The 18,455-nt window shown below is 35.8% G+C and overlaps 1 protein-coding gene across 1 annotated transcript; it reads left to right on the top strand.

Annotated features, from left to right (window-relative positions):
* Nucleotides 1-1,724: 1,724 nt before the first annotated feature.
* On the top strand, nt 1,725-16,841 carry LOC128230636 (uncharacterized). The gene is made up of 9 exons (XM_052943078.1): nt 1,725-1,746; nt 6,764-6,865; nt 9,177-9,230; nt 9,500-10,055; nt 11,142-11,285; nt 11,870-12,064; nt 15,815-15,994; nt 16,341-16,610; nt 16,774-16,841. Exons 2-9 carry the CDS (start codon nt 6,824-6,826, stop codon nt 16,839-16,841), a joined length of 1,509 nt encoding a protein of 502 aa, XP_052799038.1. The 5' UTR covers nt 1,725-1,746; nt 6,764-6,823.
* Nucleotides 16,842-18,455: the final 1,614 nt, after the last annotated feature.

The following is an 18,455-nucleotide window of genomic DNA, read 5'->3' as shown; positions in this document are numbered from 1 at the left end:
ATGAAATAAAATGTTATTAAATCAGGAGCCGATGGTTCGTATCCAGCCGCACCACTAAACAAATACTAAATATATAAAAATAATCGGAGATATCTACACGTCCATTTGAATTATGCTTTTACATTCAGGCGAATATTTTCTGTGAGAGGAGGCATTGTATGCTTGATTCAATGTTTGAGCGAGTACCACATTATCAAACCTTTATAACTGTTTCATTTAATAACAAAACAGCTTAAATATATAAAACCATAACAATGTATTTGTTAGCCGTATATATTATTAACATTAATTAACGTTTAAAGCTGCACTCTCACAGATTAAACGTTTTGATAGTTTTTTTTTATTTTTTGTCTTGAAACGAGCCAATTTTTGCGAGAATCCATGAAAACCAGTTGTTTAAGACTGCTAACAAAAATAAAATCGCACGTTTTTTATATTTAAGTTAAAAAAATTACGTTTGATGCATTTTTCTTAAACCGTCACTAACGGTTTAAGCCATAAAACATTAATTTTCGAACGGAAATATGAAAATCTACGATCTGATATTTTGTCAGCAAACTTTTATCATTGGTTTGCAGATATGTATGCAAAAAAATGCTCTTTCATGACAATTTTTTTTGTAAAAATGGTATATCTGTGAGAGTGCAGCTTTAAGGGGTCTACAGTCTATTTTGTAAAAACTTCCTTAGTGACTGGGCCAGCGACTATTAATATCTATCGCATCGTTGGATTAAAGCTATAGCGATGACTGCTGATGAACTGAAATTAATGTATAAGAAAGCTTGAGAAAAACTACCTTCTCATTAGACAAAATAAAATGTTGACCACTTCAACAGCTTCTTATGGTTTGTAGTTTAACAGAACAGAACAGAACAGAAAATTTATTGTTAACTTGAACATATACAGTTTATCGTTGTTACAATAACATAACACATGGCATGGCAATAGTTGATAAATGCGAGAGTGCATTATACATATATACATATATGAACGAACAATGATTTCAACATGTTAAAAGTTAAGCATTATTATTCAAAGCAGTATATCGTAGCTTAAAAGCATGTTTGCAATACAAAGCTAGTTTTCGTAGACATGCAGCATTTTCCGAGTTTAATAATTGAATGAATTTAAACATGCTTGGTCTTGCATAGTATAATTTGGTTATGTATTTTTTCCTAATGTCATTATATTTCGGACAAATCAAAAAGAACGCTGTACTATTCATGCAGCATTTTCCGAGTTTAATAATTTAATGAATTTAAACATGCTTGGTCTTGCATAGTAAAATTTGGCTATGTATTTTTTCCTAATGTCATTATATTTCGGACAAATCAAAAAGAACGCTGTACTATTCAAATTGTTACGAAGAGAACAATTGTTTGGGAATAGAACAAATAACCGTTATTCATTATTGACCATGTATAATTAAAATCAAACAAAAAAGTGACCCTCGGGCTTAACAGACAGTGTAAATACAATGTCATCGAAAATACACAAAGCCCTACAAATTCCAATATTGAAATAACTGACCTTGGGCTTAACACAAGCGGGTATTGAAATTCATCTTAGTAGGGCCCAATTTAGAAATTCTTTCGTATTAGATTTCAAGTGTATAATGTATTTAACCGGCTGTTGGATCGTTGGCTGTTGGATCGTTGGCTGTTGAATGGTTGGCTTGTCTGAATACGAACATCATTTTAAACGATATATCGACCAGAAAGGAGCTGGATTATTAGCTGTTAACAGGTATGTATAAAACATGAATGTTTCTCTGTGTTCAATATAATTCGTATTAAATATATAAAAGTACATATGAACGATCTTTAGCTTAAAGTGACACTCTTATTCAAATGTACATGTATAACAAACAACTATTTAGACTGATAAACCTTTAACTACTTACTAAATAATGTAATTATGGAAACTATCAATTACTGATAACAAGAGTGTAACCGTTTATTTAATAACAGGAAGCGCAAAAAAAGATTAAATGATTGGTGAATGCTAAAAGATTTACTGTGGTCTACTATCGTCTCATAAGGTAGAAATGCCGTATTTAATGATCATTTATTTCAAATCAAACTCGGTATCCTTCATAAGAACCACATTTTTATTTGGGATTAAGAGTGCATCTTTAAAATGCTGTATGATAACAGTATATATGTGTCGGTATGAAAACAATAATAGGAGAACTAAGATTGCTGTGGCTTTATTCCGTTTTTCGCACTAGAATAAAGACCAATTTATTAGTTTCATTTTAAGGTATAAATTGAAGGGTTTTGAGACAACTTCGCTTGTATTTATTCAAATGGGCTACGTTTTACAATAAATAAAATTCCAAACAATTGAGAAGAACAATTTTATCAGGGGCAGAAATTGATTACAATTCAAATATTTTTGAATGGAATATGGATAAAATAAGAAATGTGGGAAGCTACTTAAGGTATTTAAACAACAAAATGAGAAGAACAATTTTATCAGGGGCAGAAATTGATTACAATTCAAATATTTTTGAATGAAATATGGATAAAATAAGAAATGTGGGAAGCTACTTAAGGTATTTAAACAACAAAAGACAGCTAAAGAGGTATAACATTCTTTTTTGGATTAGCACCGTCTAGCTGTTCAATGGAAGTCTGTGAATTGGGTAAATATAGGTTAGCTGGGATAATCTAGCTTTTAAGACCAAGGAAATAAAACCATATCCAATAGTCAGAGCACCATCAAAAATATATTTCAGTCACACTTGGGGCTGTGACGGGGTCAAGCCATAATGCAGCCACTATAGGGCGCGGTCAGACCTTTATAAACTCAACAACAATAACAACAACATCAAGCTTTTAATTTGGCAAGGGATTTTCCAACATTTTAAAGAATATTTATTTTTAAACGTCAATTTGATAAAACAGAAATCAACATTAACGTTAAATCTAAAACTTGCTTGAATGATCTAGCTTTAAGGAATTTTCAACATAAATAGATTTTAATTTTAATGGGCAATATGATAAATCATCATAAAGTTAAATGTTGAATAAAGGAGTTTAAAACCTACAGCAGCACAATTTTAAAGTGACACTCTTATTTAAAATTAATACATACACATGTATAACAAACATAAATTTTGAGTGATATACCTTTAACTTCTGACTAAATAATGCATTTATGAAAAAGATTAATTACTGAGAACAAGATTGTAACCGTGTTTTCAATAGCTGAAAAACGCAAAAAATATTAAATGATTGGTGAGTGCTAAAAGATTTACTGTGATATACTATACGGTAGAAATACCGTGTTTTCGGCAACTTTCTTTCAAATTAAACTCGGTGTCCTTCATAAGAACCATTGTTTTCGACATTTATTCATTCCTTTTCGTATATTAAAACATTGTGGTAAATCTTATTTGGGAGTAAGAGTGCATCTTTAAGTTATATTTTATCATATAAACATCTTCTCAAGGTCAAAAATGCTTTTCATCTTTGATTGTTATCTATGCAATGATATGACAATGTTATCATGCATATGTGTGTGCATTTTCAATATACTGAGTTTTGTATATTTTAGCTGATATACGTTATGGTACAATTGAAATGATAATGACAAGCTAAATATAAGTACAAACTTACATAATTATAGATGGTTATTGCGTGTTATCATTTCCAGCACATAGCTGAACGTAATAAAGACTTAACGGGCGAATAAGCTTACTTTTTAGAAACCCTAAAAACCGTGAAAATTCAGGGTACCATAAAGCAGAACATATTTAGTATAATCATCAGCTGTCTCATTTTTACGACATTGGAAACTTAAAGCACAAACTCAGTAAGTCAGGCGCGTAGCTGACTGTACGCAAATACGCAGTTGCGTAATGTAATTTTGACAGGTCGGAGTTTGTCTCATACCAACAAAAACCAGAATTTGAAATAAAAACCGAAGGGGGTGGTGGGTGAAGGGGTTGATATACCCCATGGAATCGATCTGCGTAATCTCAAATTTTGGCACTAGCTACGCGCCTGCAAGTCATAGTTTTTTATATTCAATTATCATTAAACAATGCTAGTTTAAGAATCCACGTACATTGCTTTTGTAATGGTCAATAATGTTTAGATCGTGGATATGTTTAATAGCCAGTTTGCAAACATAGCTTGACTATCTTTAATCAAGGGAGAGGAAGTAATTTCGTTTCATGCAAACATTAAGTGAGAAAAATGTTTCATGGCAAACAAAATGGTTGATTCAGAATGAAACGTACCAATTCTGGTACCAACTTTAATGCTTTCACCGATAGTTTATTTGTTGATATAGGCATTATTATGTTATTTAAGTAACACATTAAAAAAATTGCTATATAACCATAGTAATATTTTCTTTAATTAACTCCCTTTAATATATTATATCATAATAGTGGCAACATTATGGTGATATTCAAAACCCCTATCCATGCAAATTAATATGTTGGTTAATCAATCAGATTAGGCCAAAAAACATTACACTTTAGTTTCTCAGGCACCGCCGCATTTTTTTTCCACTCACTCCAGTTTTTCAGATTACATTTTATTTTTGCTTTTTTAATACAAACATTTTCTTATACTGTTTATATCATTTTGTTAAATTCAAAACAGGATTAAAAGAAATAGGCAGATACAAAATAAGCGCTCCCTCCCCAAAATAGGATGAAAAACGAAATAGGCAGATACAAAAAGGAGCGTTCCCTCCCCAAAACAGGATGAAAAACGAAATAGGCAGATACAAAAATGAGCGTTCCCTCCCCAAAACAGGATAAAAAAGAAATAGGCAGATACAAAAATGAGCGCTCCCTCCCCATTTTTAAAAAGTGCCTGAAAAGTAAAGTGTATTGTTTTGGCCTAAATAAACATAAAAATAATATCGATGTTAATATCTAAAATGCATTAATGCATGTTTGCATCCTAGTAATGATAATACGTACAACTGTTGTGAATGAGATGTGACACATACATTAATAATTGCATGTGGCCAAGTAAAACGTAATCTTAGACAATTGTGTCAGTGCATAGCTTTGTCGATGTACAAATTCACATTTTTATTTACAGTATTTGTTTATTTGGTCAAAATCTGTGTCCCGTTTCGATTATCCTAAATTGACATAGATAAATGAGGGTTCACAAATTGTTCACGCCCGAATTACTATCAAACAGGCGCACATGGCGCAGGACACTGAATATCAGTTTATCAATAGATCTAAACGGCTTCAGTTGTTATATGATAATATCATTTAAACAAATCAATACGAAGCTAAATTGTACAAACTCCGTTTTACGAACAAGAAACCGTTTAGTTAGGCGTTTAAAGCTGCACTCCTGAAACTGGTTTGGTATCAACAAAAACGCACTTACAGATTGAAAGTTTTGACACCTTTTTATTTGTTGGTCTTGGAACGAGCCAATTTATGCGAAAATGCAAGTAAGCCAGTTATATAAGACTGCTGACAAAAATTCAGAGCGAAGATTATTATATTAAAGTTCGAAAAATGATGTGTTATGGATTTTTCTTAAACCGTTAGTAACGCTTTTAGCCATAAGCATTAATTTTCGAACGGGAATATGAAAATCTGCGTTCTGATATTTTGTCAGCAGTCTTATATCACTGGTATGCAGATATTAACGCAAAATATGAACATTCCAAGACAATAAATAAAAATAAAAATGTCAAAACGGTGAATCTGTGAGAGTGCCGCTTTAAAGGTACTCGTTAATATTTTTGTATTTTTTTTTTGGATGACGAAAAAAAGTGCGGCAAATTAATAGGGATGTTAAAACTAAGATACCAAAAGCTTGAACCGTTCAGCAAATGTTGTTATTGCTCAAATAATATTTGAAGATCACAATATTAATTAGTGTTAAAAACGGTTATGAGCGATTCGTTGTTGCGTGATTGGTTGATTGACATTATCACGTGACGTTAGCAATAGCTTGAACGTCAAAAACCCAGTGGTTAAGCCGTCTGTATTTTTTCCTGACTTTATCGGAGTTATCGCACACCGCTTCAACCAAAATACTTATTTATACTATATTTATACTATATTTGTACTTTTTTCTGTAATTTCTATATGAGCGATTCCTTTTGACCTGTTTCTGTATGTCAAGGTTAACAATCATTTTTTGCACAACTGAAACACCAAACGTAATACAACTACTGTAATTTTATTGTTTCGTCACGATTGTTTTTTGAAACAAAACCAGAAGTCTCTCCCCATGCTTAAAAATTGTCTCATTCTGTTCCACGACCTTTGACCTTGGGAAATATTGTGAGTGTTTTGTCGATTATGTGAACATGTTACAAATGTTTCGTGAACATATTTCAAGGAGTGTAAGAGATATGGAGCAAAATGAAATATATGGCTCGAACCTTTGACCTTTGAGTGTGAGCTAGAGTGCCTGTAATGTGGTTTCTGCACATTGTCTCTATGTAGTGCATATTTTATTCGAGTTTCATGAACATCCATTAAGGGGTGAAAGAGATACTTTAAGGACACAAACTAAATGACTTGAATATTTAACCTTGATCAGTGATATTGGGCGTGCGGGCTGACGTACGGGCTGGCCGGCCTGCGGGCGGGCTGACGGACGGACTTCGGACGGACGGGAAGATATCCGCGCTAAAATCAATATGTATATCTTTGCATATCATTGGGGAGACATTCTACTTCGAAAGACAATCTTGTTGAGCATAACGGAACGATATTAGCATACATATGTACATTCTATAGAACCATAACCGTTTACAGGATAAGCCACTAGAGGCAGTGAAATCTAGAAGGAGACAGCAGATCTCGCCAATTACAAGGATGGGGCAATCTTCTAGCAGTAGATACAGAGAAGAAGAACAGGTACATGTTATTCAAAACTTTATAGCTGCTATCGATTGTCATATAAATAACTAATTGGTTTTAATTCTGTTCTAGTACACAGACTAAAATTATAATTAGTCTTCGGGAATACGTTGCTCTTTTCATGAAGCAAATCACACATGTTGGCTTTACTGCTGGCATTTAAAGTCTGTTGAAGGCGGTGCCTTATTTGTAAAATACTATATGTATATGAACACGACTTTTTCATCATTTTATTCGCCATGATATGTAGCTGACTCATATAAACCTACTTGCACTCCCCTGCTTCTGCATTATAATGAAAATAATGTACGGATGTTCAATTGCATGTATTTTTGTAGAAACTGTTGGGGGCAGGAAGGCCAATAGGTGGAAAAGGTGAAACGTACCTCGAAAAACGATGGTGACTTCATATTCATTATTTAAAGCGGTTTACACTTCAAGAGTTTATACATTCATGATATTTTTCTAACACCCCATCGTATGCTTCGTTGTGTTACGTGGGAAGTTGCATTGGTTCCCCAAAGTACCAGATGCTTTAAGGTTGAAAAATATTGTCGGATTGTCCGCCTTATAAAAACAATAATATTTGGCAGTAGTCAAGACCACACGGCCACGGAACGTGATAAGTTATTGAACAATATTTGGGTGTAACATGCAAATTCATTGGATGAAGAGTTGTCTCTTCTACTGCATGCATATTCATCAACACGAGATCTTATCAGTCAATTGTCCCACGGTGTGTATAAAGTGTAACGGAAGAAAGTACCGTGGTTGACGACGATAGCAACACCCACGATTCCACGAGTTTGGATAAATTTGTTGATATATAAATTAAAAGTTATGAGGTCACCATTGCTCTTTCGTGATATGTCTTATGTTGTTTTTGCCGTGTTGAACGCTTTTGTTTCACAACATAAAGGTAAGGGCTCACATTGAAATTTCGTAAGACACTAGGCGAATTCTAACCGGTTACGTCAGCAGGAATGTTCTATACGTATTATATAACTGGTTTAGTCCCGGTTAAGTTACGTCAGCAGGAATGTTCTATACGAGATATAACCGGGTTAGTCCCGGTTTAGTTACGTAAGCAGGAATGTTCTATACGAGATATAACCGGGTTAGTCCCGGTTTAGTTACGTAAGCAGGAATGTTCTATACGAGATATAACCGGGTTAGTCCCGGTTTAGTTACGTAAGCAGAAATGTTCTATACGAGATATAACCGGGTTAGTCCCGGTTTAGTTACGTAAGCAGGAATGTTCTATACGAGATATAACCGGGTTAGTCCCGGTTTAGTTACGTAAGCAGGAATGTTCTATACGAGATATAACCGGGTTAGTCCCGGTTTAGTTACGTAAGCAGGAATGTTCTATACGAGATATAACCGGGTTAGTCCCGGTTTAGTTACGTAAGCAGAAATGTTCTATACGAGATATAACCGGGTAAGTCCCGGTTTGGTTAAGTCAGCAGGAACGTTCTATACGAGATATAATCGGGTTAGTCCCGGTTTAGTTACGTAAGCAGGAATGTTCTATACGAGATATAACCGGGTTAGTCCCAGTTTAGTTACGTAAGCAGGAATGGACTAACCCGGTTAAGTTACGTAAGCAGAAATGTTCTATACGAGATATAACCGGGTTAGTCCCGGTTTGGTTAAGTCAGCAGGAATGTTCTATACGAGATATAATCGGGTTAGTCCCGGTTTAGTTACGTAAGCAGGAATGTTCTATACGAGATATAACCGGGTTAGTCCCAGTTTAGTTACGTAAGCAGGAATGTTCTATACGAGATATAACCGGGTTAGTCCCGGTTTAGTTACGTAAGCAGGAATGTTCTATACGAGATATAATCGGTTTAGTCCCAGTTTAGTTCCGTCGGCCGGAATGCTCTATACGAGATTTTACCGATTTAGTCCCGGTTTAGTTACGTAAGCAGGAATGTTTTATTCGAGAGATAACCGGTTTAGGCCCGGTTTAGTTACGTCAGCAAGAATGTTCTATTCAAGATATAACCGGTTAAGTCCCAGTAACATTTCGTCACCAGTACAATTCTTTATGAGTTCTTACTGGCTTAGTCCCGGATAAGTTACGCCAATAGGAAACTTCTATGTGAGTCCGAGCCGATATAGTTGTTGATTGTCGATAATTTTATTTTACATTCTTGATGAAATAGACACATATATGTACTGGTAGAAAATCAAGCACTGCATTTAATGTTTTAAGAATCTACCATGAGAATTAACATTTTAGTAAGAACTTTTATTAGCGTATTGTAAAAACAAAAGTGAACAAAGCTATTGAATTTTTTAGGCTAATGGTCGCGGAAGCAGAAACAGAAACAAAAACATGAAAAGGGCTAAACAGGTAAGCTATAAAAAAGTTGTATGTCACAATTTATCCCATTAAATAATACATTAATGGGTAATGGGTACACTGTATGTGTTTTACCTAAAGTCACTTTTTAATGCTGAAATATTAATACTTGGAATATTAATATCTCAAAACAGTCAGGGAATACTTTGTGTGAAATTTAATACAAAAAAAACTATTTCGAGCCATTGAAATAACATGAAAATTAACTTAATATGCAGAATACCTGTACATACTTGTATTTTTGTACGTTTTCTATCCAGGCCGCAAAGAAACTAAAGAAAGCGGACATCGATGGCGTGGATGGTGAGGCGACGGTCGAGGCGCCACCGGAAGGCGGATTAAGCGGCTGGGCTGTTTGTGGTGGCAGTGCTGTCATCACTTCCGCTACAGCCGTCGTTCGCACTACAGTCCACGTGTCCGTCGACTCCATCAACACCGCGTTCAACGTTACAAAGGCAGGGAACAAAACAACCGGAAACGTGACGACGCCAGCGCCTGTGCCAGCTACGACAGCCAGGAACATTGACTACAACGGATGTTTAAATTACCTGTTGGCGAACTTTCCTGGAAGTGATGACCCCGGCTTCATTAACTGTGTAAATCTTGGCGTCCCTACCTATCACCCGTGCATGGAGAATTATTTCCAAGGTGTCGACCCCGCAACTGTCCCACCGGGGATGCAGGATTTATGCCAATTTAATCTCAACCAGCCACAGCCTCTGACCGCCGGAAACGTGTTCTCTGCAACCGTTACCACGGACGATGAAGTCGGTACACGCTTAGAATACATATTTGTATACATAAGTCTTCTCTGTGGTAAGTTGGGGATGTTTCAGACATTAATATTAATATGATTCCATTTTTTTATATGACACCAAGCTAAACATTTAAAGTATATAATATGATACTCTGTGCAAATCAGCTGTAAAAAGCTCGTACTCATGAATATTTAATAAGGTGAAATCCAGCCACTTGATTGGTCGCATGAGACACACCTCATGCGGTGCGGAAATGGCCGAGAAGTTACGGATGTAATCTCGGTTCGAAATAATCCAATGAGATCACGGCTTACAAATCTTTTTAGGCAAGATATTGTTAAATATGCCGAAAGCTCTTCACAAAGGGGATTCTTTCCTATTTGTTATCGGCTATTTTATTGGTCGGAATATGCTTATGAATATTCAAGAATTACAAAGTTTCCCTTGCTTATTTGCCTTTTGTATCATATAGGTTATGATACGCTAGGGTGCCGATGATGCTTTATATGCGCTTCCATCACTTCAGCGCTGAATCCCTGGAAAAGGACCGACCTTTATTCCGATTCCTTGACCGATATGGTCTGTGCCACAGGTGGCAGTAATTAGAGATGGTCTGTGTCACAGGTGGCAGTAATCAGAGATGGAAATTTATGCATTTGAAATAATATTGGATTCAGTGGATTTCGTTGACTGATGGATTGATAGGACTGTTTAAGGAGCACATGGAAATGGACGTGCTAAATAAGACGCCTCGCGCGAGAGGATGAGTTGTGTTTATAGTTATTGCTGTAGTTATTACATCTTACTAGTTTATTCATCTTCGATTGCAGGAATTCTTAAATGAAACGTGTTTGTTGGAGACTGTTTTTCTGTCTTGTATGTATGTAGGAAAAGATGAGACTACAATAATATCTAAATAAATACAGATATTAATCATAACCAAAAAATTATCACCATCTATCGATGATACTGCCACCTATGTTTCTTGGTACTGTTCGGTATGTTTCGGTTCGATTCGGTACTGGTCGGTACTGTTCGGTGCTATTCGGTTAACCGAAATTGCTCCGTGCTGGAGTCTGTGTTTGATTCGGTGCTTATCGTATACAGCCTCGTCTCGGATAACAAAGTATCTTCTGTTTAACAGTGCTCCTTGGCGCAATGCTGGCGGTTTTCCTCGGTTACCGGATTACTTCCGTCATTGGATCTGTGCTGGTGGCGGTGGGGTTTATCGTAGCCTCGTTCCTGGACGAGGAAGTCGCGGTAACAGTGCTCAGTGCGGGCGTTGGCGGTAAGAGCAGCATGCCTATTTGGAATTCCAGTTGAACCATCTTGGAATGAAGAGAATATCAAATGAATTATGTCATGTGTGTATACCACGTGATAAATCGCGTCATATACGCCAACACCATTTTTAATTAAACAAAGCGCAGCCTTTGTTTTATTACCGAAGTTTGATAAGGTGATTAGTTTCATCGAACTCTTCGACAAGCCTGTTTCCAAAATAATGTTTTGACAGTGCTCCGTCAGACGGCCGTATTGTGAAAAGGTTTGTTGAAGTGTTTTAAGAAACTAAACTCTCAATCAAACTCTGGTAAAAGACTGAAGGCAGGGCTCCGTAAGCGGCGTAAACTGCGCCATATTTCATTTAAAATGGTGAAGAAATAGTGAAGTTATCTTTGTTTAAAGTCTTCTTTCGAAACAAATTATTGCGATCCAATGACGCAATTTTTGACGCAGTTTATCACGTGGTACACACACACTCGGTATAACGTAAACCACTCAAACATTGCTAGTATGTATTAACCTACACCATCTTTAATGTCCATTGCATTTCTAGATACACGTTTATTAATCAAAAACTTTCTCTTGAAGGTATCGGGACGGCTTTACTACGCGTTGCCGCCATTATTGCGGTGCTCGAGTACTTTGACGAACTGCGCATGCGCGCAATCGTGCTGAGCGGAATGGGGGCGGTGCTTATCAACTTTTTGATGATTGGGATCACGTTCATTGACGGGATAGACCTGAACTGGACAAAAACGTTCAAATTCCAAGCCATTCCGGCAGGTGATTTTCATGTTTCTTGATATTTTAATTCCGCGGTATGAAAGACGAAGGTAAGGCACCCAAACAACATCATCAACAAAAACAACAGCAACAACATCAACAAAATCATCAACAAAAACAACAGCAACAACATCAACAACAACATCAACAACAAAAACAACAGCAACAACATCAACAACAACATCAACACAATCAACAACAACAACAAAAACGAACTTTTAAAGAATCTCCGAAGTTGTAACATTTGAACAAGTTTTATAATTATCAATCCGTTTTTTGCTTATTATTTATCAATTGTTATTTTAAAATTGTTATTTAAAAATAATAATGCTTTAACAGTGGTTTGGTATGTGACCGAGTTGTATACAGTGGCTTAACGTTTTCTTTAAGCTACATTACGTTAACGTAGCCAAAGAAAGTTCAATTGGCTTGCGACCTCATTCTATTTTGGTATAATTTGAAATATTATTGCTTACTCAGTAATAAAATGCAAATGAATGCCTCCCAGCCCAATAGAAACAAAAAAAAGCAATAATTTAAACAACAGCTGCAAAAAAGCAACAAAATTAAAACAACAACAACGTAAAATCAACAACAACAAAACAGCAACAAAAACAGCAAAAAACAATAACAACAACAGCAAGTTTTTTTTAGTTTCTATTTTAACTGAAATCGGGCGTAAATTTCTATATTTCATAATAGAATACTATACTATTGGTTAAACAGGGAACCGTTTACATAACGATCGTACAAGTGGCTGATATATTGCGGTTTTACACTGTAAGAAACAATTATACTCAATATACTGCTTGTATGTTGAAGTTTAACGCTCCTGCTTTTATAATATTTTCGTTATTCTTCGCGTGAGAAATATCTCCTCAAGTGATGTTAAACGAAGCATTTTATGTATGAGTAGGACAAGGTAAACATTACATTTATTTGGCCGAGCTCTTTCAAAATATCGCTTATTAAAAATACTAATGGTATTCTATTTCAAATACTGGTTTAGCTTTTTCGTATTAAATTTAAATATATGAAAGCCAAAAACCAGGTCATCAACTATCACTTTAGTATTATGGCAGGCAGTTTTAAGTGACGCTCTTATTCAAAATCAATACACACACATTTATAACAAGCATACATTTTAAGTGAAAAACCTTAATCTACTTACTAAATAATGCATTTATGGAAAATATTAATTACTGATAACAAAATGGTAACCGTGTATTTAAAAGCTAAAAACATGAAACTATTAAATGATTGGCGAGTGCTAAAAGATTTACTGTGACTACTATCGTCTCATAAGGTAGAAATACCATGTTTTCTGCACCTTTCTTTCAAATTAAACTCGGTATTATTCATAAGAACCATTGTTTTCTCGTGTGTTTTTTCAATCTTCACAGTATATTTAAACAATCGTATTAATTGTGGTAAATTTATTTGGGAGCAAGAGTGGATCTTTAACGATACGCTCAAGTAACAAGTAAAAGTGAGATAAGGACATGGTTTAGGTTTCAACTACTGTGGAGTCTTATCTTACAAAATAGCATTTACCCATTGCTTGAAACAAACAATACGTTGACATTAATATAACGGTTACTTAAACTTGTTTATGCATTTTGTGCCAAAGTGTTTACCCCCAAACATTTTATTATAATTTCAACTAGCTTCTCTAAATTTAAATTTTGTCAAAACATAGTACACCACTGTTCAGATGAAGAATTTGTTAAACTCTGCCTCCTGTGAACAATCTATTTACTTTCTGCTCTTTTGCACTACAATTCGAAAATATACAGTCAAACCCCGTTGGCTCGAACTCGCTTGGCTCGGATTCCTCGTTGGCTCGAACTGGATATAAATGACAAATTGATCCATACTGAAGGTATGCATTCCCGCTTGAATCGAACTTTTCATGGCTCGAGGTATTTTCGCCTGTCAATGTGTGCTCGAGCCAACGAGGTATGACTGAATTGAATTGAATTGAATTACCTTATAGTAGACAAGATACTACTCTGGGCTCTAGGTTTTTTAGAATGTTTTTTTTTTAAATGTCTTTGCTTTGTTTGATTAGAAATTGAAAAGCTTAGTTTACATTCTGATGTAAGCAATTTCTGGCAATCTTCCTTAGCTTTATTTTGTGTTGTTATGGTTTTAGTTGGATCTTTAAGTCAAATGCTTAGAAATTGACGTAGCAGAATTAAAGAATATTACAATTTTACTAAAATTGGGTCTACTTCCTCTTTCATAACATACCACAATTCAATACAAACATCAGCTGTATGCGTCATTAATTCATTAAAATGGGGATGATTGGAAAATAACTGTTCATTTGGAAATTGTTGCAATGATTTTTTATTTAGTCAAAGGAGTGAAAGGTAATGTATTTCTAGAAGTTTTACGTTAACAGTGTGTGTGTACCACGTGACAAATTGCTTCATAAATGCTACGTCGGAGGACAATATTTTGATTTGAAAAAAGACTTTGAACAATGTTAACTTCGCTATTTCTTCACCATTTTAAATGCAACATAGCGCAGTCTACGCCGCTTACGGAGCCCTGCCATCGCTCTTTTACCAGAGTTTGATTGAGAGTTTAGTATCTTAAAACACTTCAACAAACCTTTTCACAATACGGCCGTCTGACGGAGCACTGTCAAAACATGATTTTGGAAATAGGTTTGTCGAAGTGTTTGATGAAACTAATAACCTTATCAAATTTCGGGAATGAAACAAATACGGGGCTCTTTAATCTTATTAGACTGCCCTTTGGTTCATTTAAAATGAAGTTGTAATAGAAAAGTTATCTTTGATTTAAATCTTCATTTTAAGCAAAATGTTACCTTCCGACGTAGCATATATGACGTAATTTATCACGTGGTATACACACACTGGTTAATATAAACGCTCATGTCAACAGACAAGTTGGACAATCAACGATTAAACTTTAGTATGCACTTCCAACAAAAAATCGAATAGTACAAGGCATCAAACATAAGATAGTAGATATCAAAATCTCAAGTGTCACACTTCCAAGGGAAAATATCAAAATATGAACCATCGCACTTGCAAGGGAGAATATCAAACTATAAACCATTCAAGCGTCGTAGTTGGAAGGGAGAGTATCAAATTCTTAAGTATCACACTTACATGGGGAAAGTATCGACTCTCAAGTATCACACTTGCAAGGGAAAGTATCAAAATCGCAAGTATCACATTTGCAAGGGAGAGTATCAAAATCGCAAGTATCACATTTGCAAGGGAGAGTATCAAAATCGCAAGTATCACATTTGCAAGGGAGGGTATCACAATCGCAAGTATCACATTTGCAAGGGAGAGTATCAAAATCGCAAGTATCACATTTGCAAGGGAGAGTATCAAAATCGCAAGAATCACATCTGCAAGGCAGAGTATCAAAATATCAAGAATCACATAATTTGTAAGGCAGAGTATCAAAATCTCAACTGTCACATTTGCAAGGGAGAGTATTAAAATCTCAACTATCACATTTGCAAGGGAGAGTATCAAAATCTCAACTATCACATTTGCAAGGGAGAGTATCAAAATCTCAACTATCACATTTGCAAGGGAGAGTATCAAAATCTCAACTATCACATTTGCAAGGGAGAGTATCAAAATATCAAGATTCACATTTGCAAGTGAACGTTGTCTGGAAAATTCTCTTGTGAATGTTTTGTTTTGCACTCTTATGCAACTCTTATAACGGTTAACAATTTTACCGAAAAATTCTCAGGCATCAGTCTAGTAGCGAGTTTTGCCCTTAAACCGCTCAAGCTGAAGTCACGCAGAGACCGGAGGGGAAACCAGATATCAGGATGCGGTGCGAAGTGCTCTGACTACATCTTCAGTGGGGACCTTTTCACGGACATCGTGTTTTACCTCGTGGTCCTCGTGTTTCTACTGGATCAGACTGGTGCGTCAATTTGATAAAGCAAGGATTTCGAATCAATTTTCAAGCGAAGTTGAAAAAATGTATTAGTCTTGCTTAATTTTGGTAGATCACTTCTGTAATATGTATTATTTAATGCTTATGTTTATGATGATTTTTAAGGGATTTTCCCACATTTAAGTTTGTTTAAAATATATTTCAATTCGATTGTTTAGCTTGTCTTTACAATAAAGCGCATGTCTAAGTGTTCAGAATATCTTGTCCCTTAACATAATAAAATGGTGAAATGAAACCAAACGATTAAAATCACCTATTTGTAAGAACATTTGCTTTGATATGTACACTTAAAACAAATCCTTTTCCTCTCCAGGTCGACCGATCTTCAGCGAGGGAATGCAGCCAATCATGGAGGAGAAAGGCTTTTCCCAGACCAAAGTCGACATCCAGCCCTTCATTGAGAACGGAGGTGCCCTTCTGGGGCTGCTACTGCTGCTGTGTTGGAAACGGCACGACCTTCCTGGGAATCTGGCGGTTCTGGCGGCCATGGACGCCTTGATCGGGATACTCTCGCTCCACGTGCCGGAAATGACTTCATACGCATGGGCGGCTGCGTATTCGGCGATTTTCGGTTTTACCGATGGTATCGTTCAATTTATTAAAAAATTATGAAAATATATTTTCATACATACTTATTCACAATTAGAGTTAAACACAATTTTTTGAAATGAACATTTTAATACTTTAATATTTACTGAACTCTTTGAATTGAAACGGATGAATAAAAAATGAAGTGATCGTTACAGGTCTAGGTTTGGCTATTCATAATGATAAACTGACCAAGGAAGATGTTGTACAGATACATGCCTTCTAAGCTTTAAAAATAAAAGACAACATTTTGGAGACTTCATAGGTGTGTTTGCCTCAGTCCTTCAAGACGCTATCCCAGAGGGATTTGAGCGGCGCCATATCCGGATAGTCGCAGGCATCCTCGGGTTTATTGGGGGCGTCGGAACAATTGCTTCAAACTGGATTGCGGGTACCCAGCTATTATTTTAAAAAATATATTTAAAAAAAATGTATTTGTTGGTTCGAAGAAAGGATTTACATGTGGAAAAGAATATTGCCAAATTTTAATCGAAATCCGCTTTAAAACTACAGGTCTAAAATGAATTTAGAAAGTTTATGATATATATTTTTGTTAAGTCAGTTGGATACACAAGATGATGACTTTTCAATCCGTATTAAAACCATATCCTTATATTCTTTTTGCCATTATTTTTACCAAGCAGACGCGTAGCCAGGGTCGATTTAAGGATTACCCAGATCGATGCCTGACAGCTTTTAAACCCCTTCACCCCCCCCCCCTTTGGTTTGTATTTCAAAATCGGGGTTTTTGGCTTGAAAAAAGCTTGTCAAATTCATAACGCAACTGTGTATTAGCGTAAAGTCAGCTACGCGTCTGCCAAGATACAGTTCTTTAACTAGATTGATGGCTAGATTTGCACCACATGACTATAAATTCCCCTTATCATTTCAGAGGCTCTAGATGACAAATTCGAAGGCAAGCACGTGCCCTTTTACTTCTCCGGCGCGTGTCTGCTCGTGGCGGCCGTGCTGGCATTGATCTCGCGCATCGTGGTCGTCCGCCGCCTCGACAGGGAACAGGAGGAGGAGGAGACGGCGGCGGTTGAAATGGCAATGGAATATGGCTCGCGAAGATACTAGAAGCGCATGCGTAAAACCAAAATGTCGCACAAATTGATTGTGTTTGTGGTAACGAATATTAGATGAGCAAGTTCTCTGTGTAATTTAATAAGAAAGCGAACTCTGAAAAAGTGGATGGAAAATAACTCCGAACAACAATGCATGGAATTGATAATTGTGCATTTTTAAGCCGAAAGTTTTGCAAACGTTTTTTCCAAAAATGGCGGATTTTTACATGGTGTAACTTGTAAAAGTGTAATTGTAATTGTTTAAAGCTACAATTAGGTACATACGAAATTTATACTTACTACTTATTATATTAATAATTAGTATGTTACAAATGTATTTCAGATTACATCATACATTAATCATACACAATAAAGTTTCGTAGAAATAAAAAATCAGCTGTTCTTACATGCAGTAAAGGAAGTCTCATAGTTTTTAAGGTTCTTCTCATATACAGTTTGAGCCGTGTCCCCATCGCAGTTTCAAGGGGAATAATAAATCGAAATGGGAAATTTTAGCCTCAATATAAAACGAGGTGTATAGTGAGTAATTTAGCCCCTTCAAACATGGTTATGTTACAACGATTATTTACATCTAAAGCGAGACTCAACAGTGAGGGGTCAGCCATACGTTCACTCCGCCCATTCTTAATAATTTTATTTACACTTCATGTCATCTAACTACTTCATAAACGAGGAACCCCTTAAAGAGTGGTTACGTCACAAAGATAAATTACTTCTAAAGAGCGTAACTAGGCGCACAGGGGACCCATTTT

The sequence above is a fragment of the Mya arenaria genome, chromosome 4 (assembly GCF_026914265.1).
Source record: "Mya arenaria isolate MELC-2E11 chromosome 4, ASM2691426v1".
Taxonomy (NCBI): domain Eukaryota; kingdom Metazoa; phylum Mollusca; class Bivalvia; order Myida; family Myidae; genus Mya; species Mya arenaria.
The sequence above is the reverse complement of the archived record's forward strand: the minus strand, read 5'-3'. Positions and strand labels throughout refer to the sequence as shown.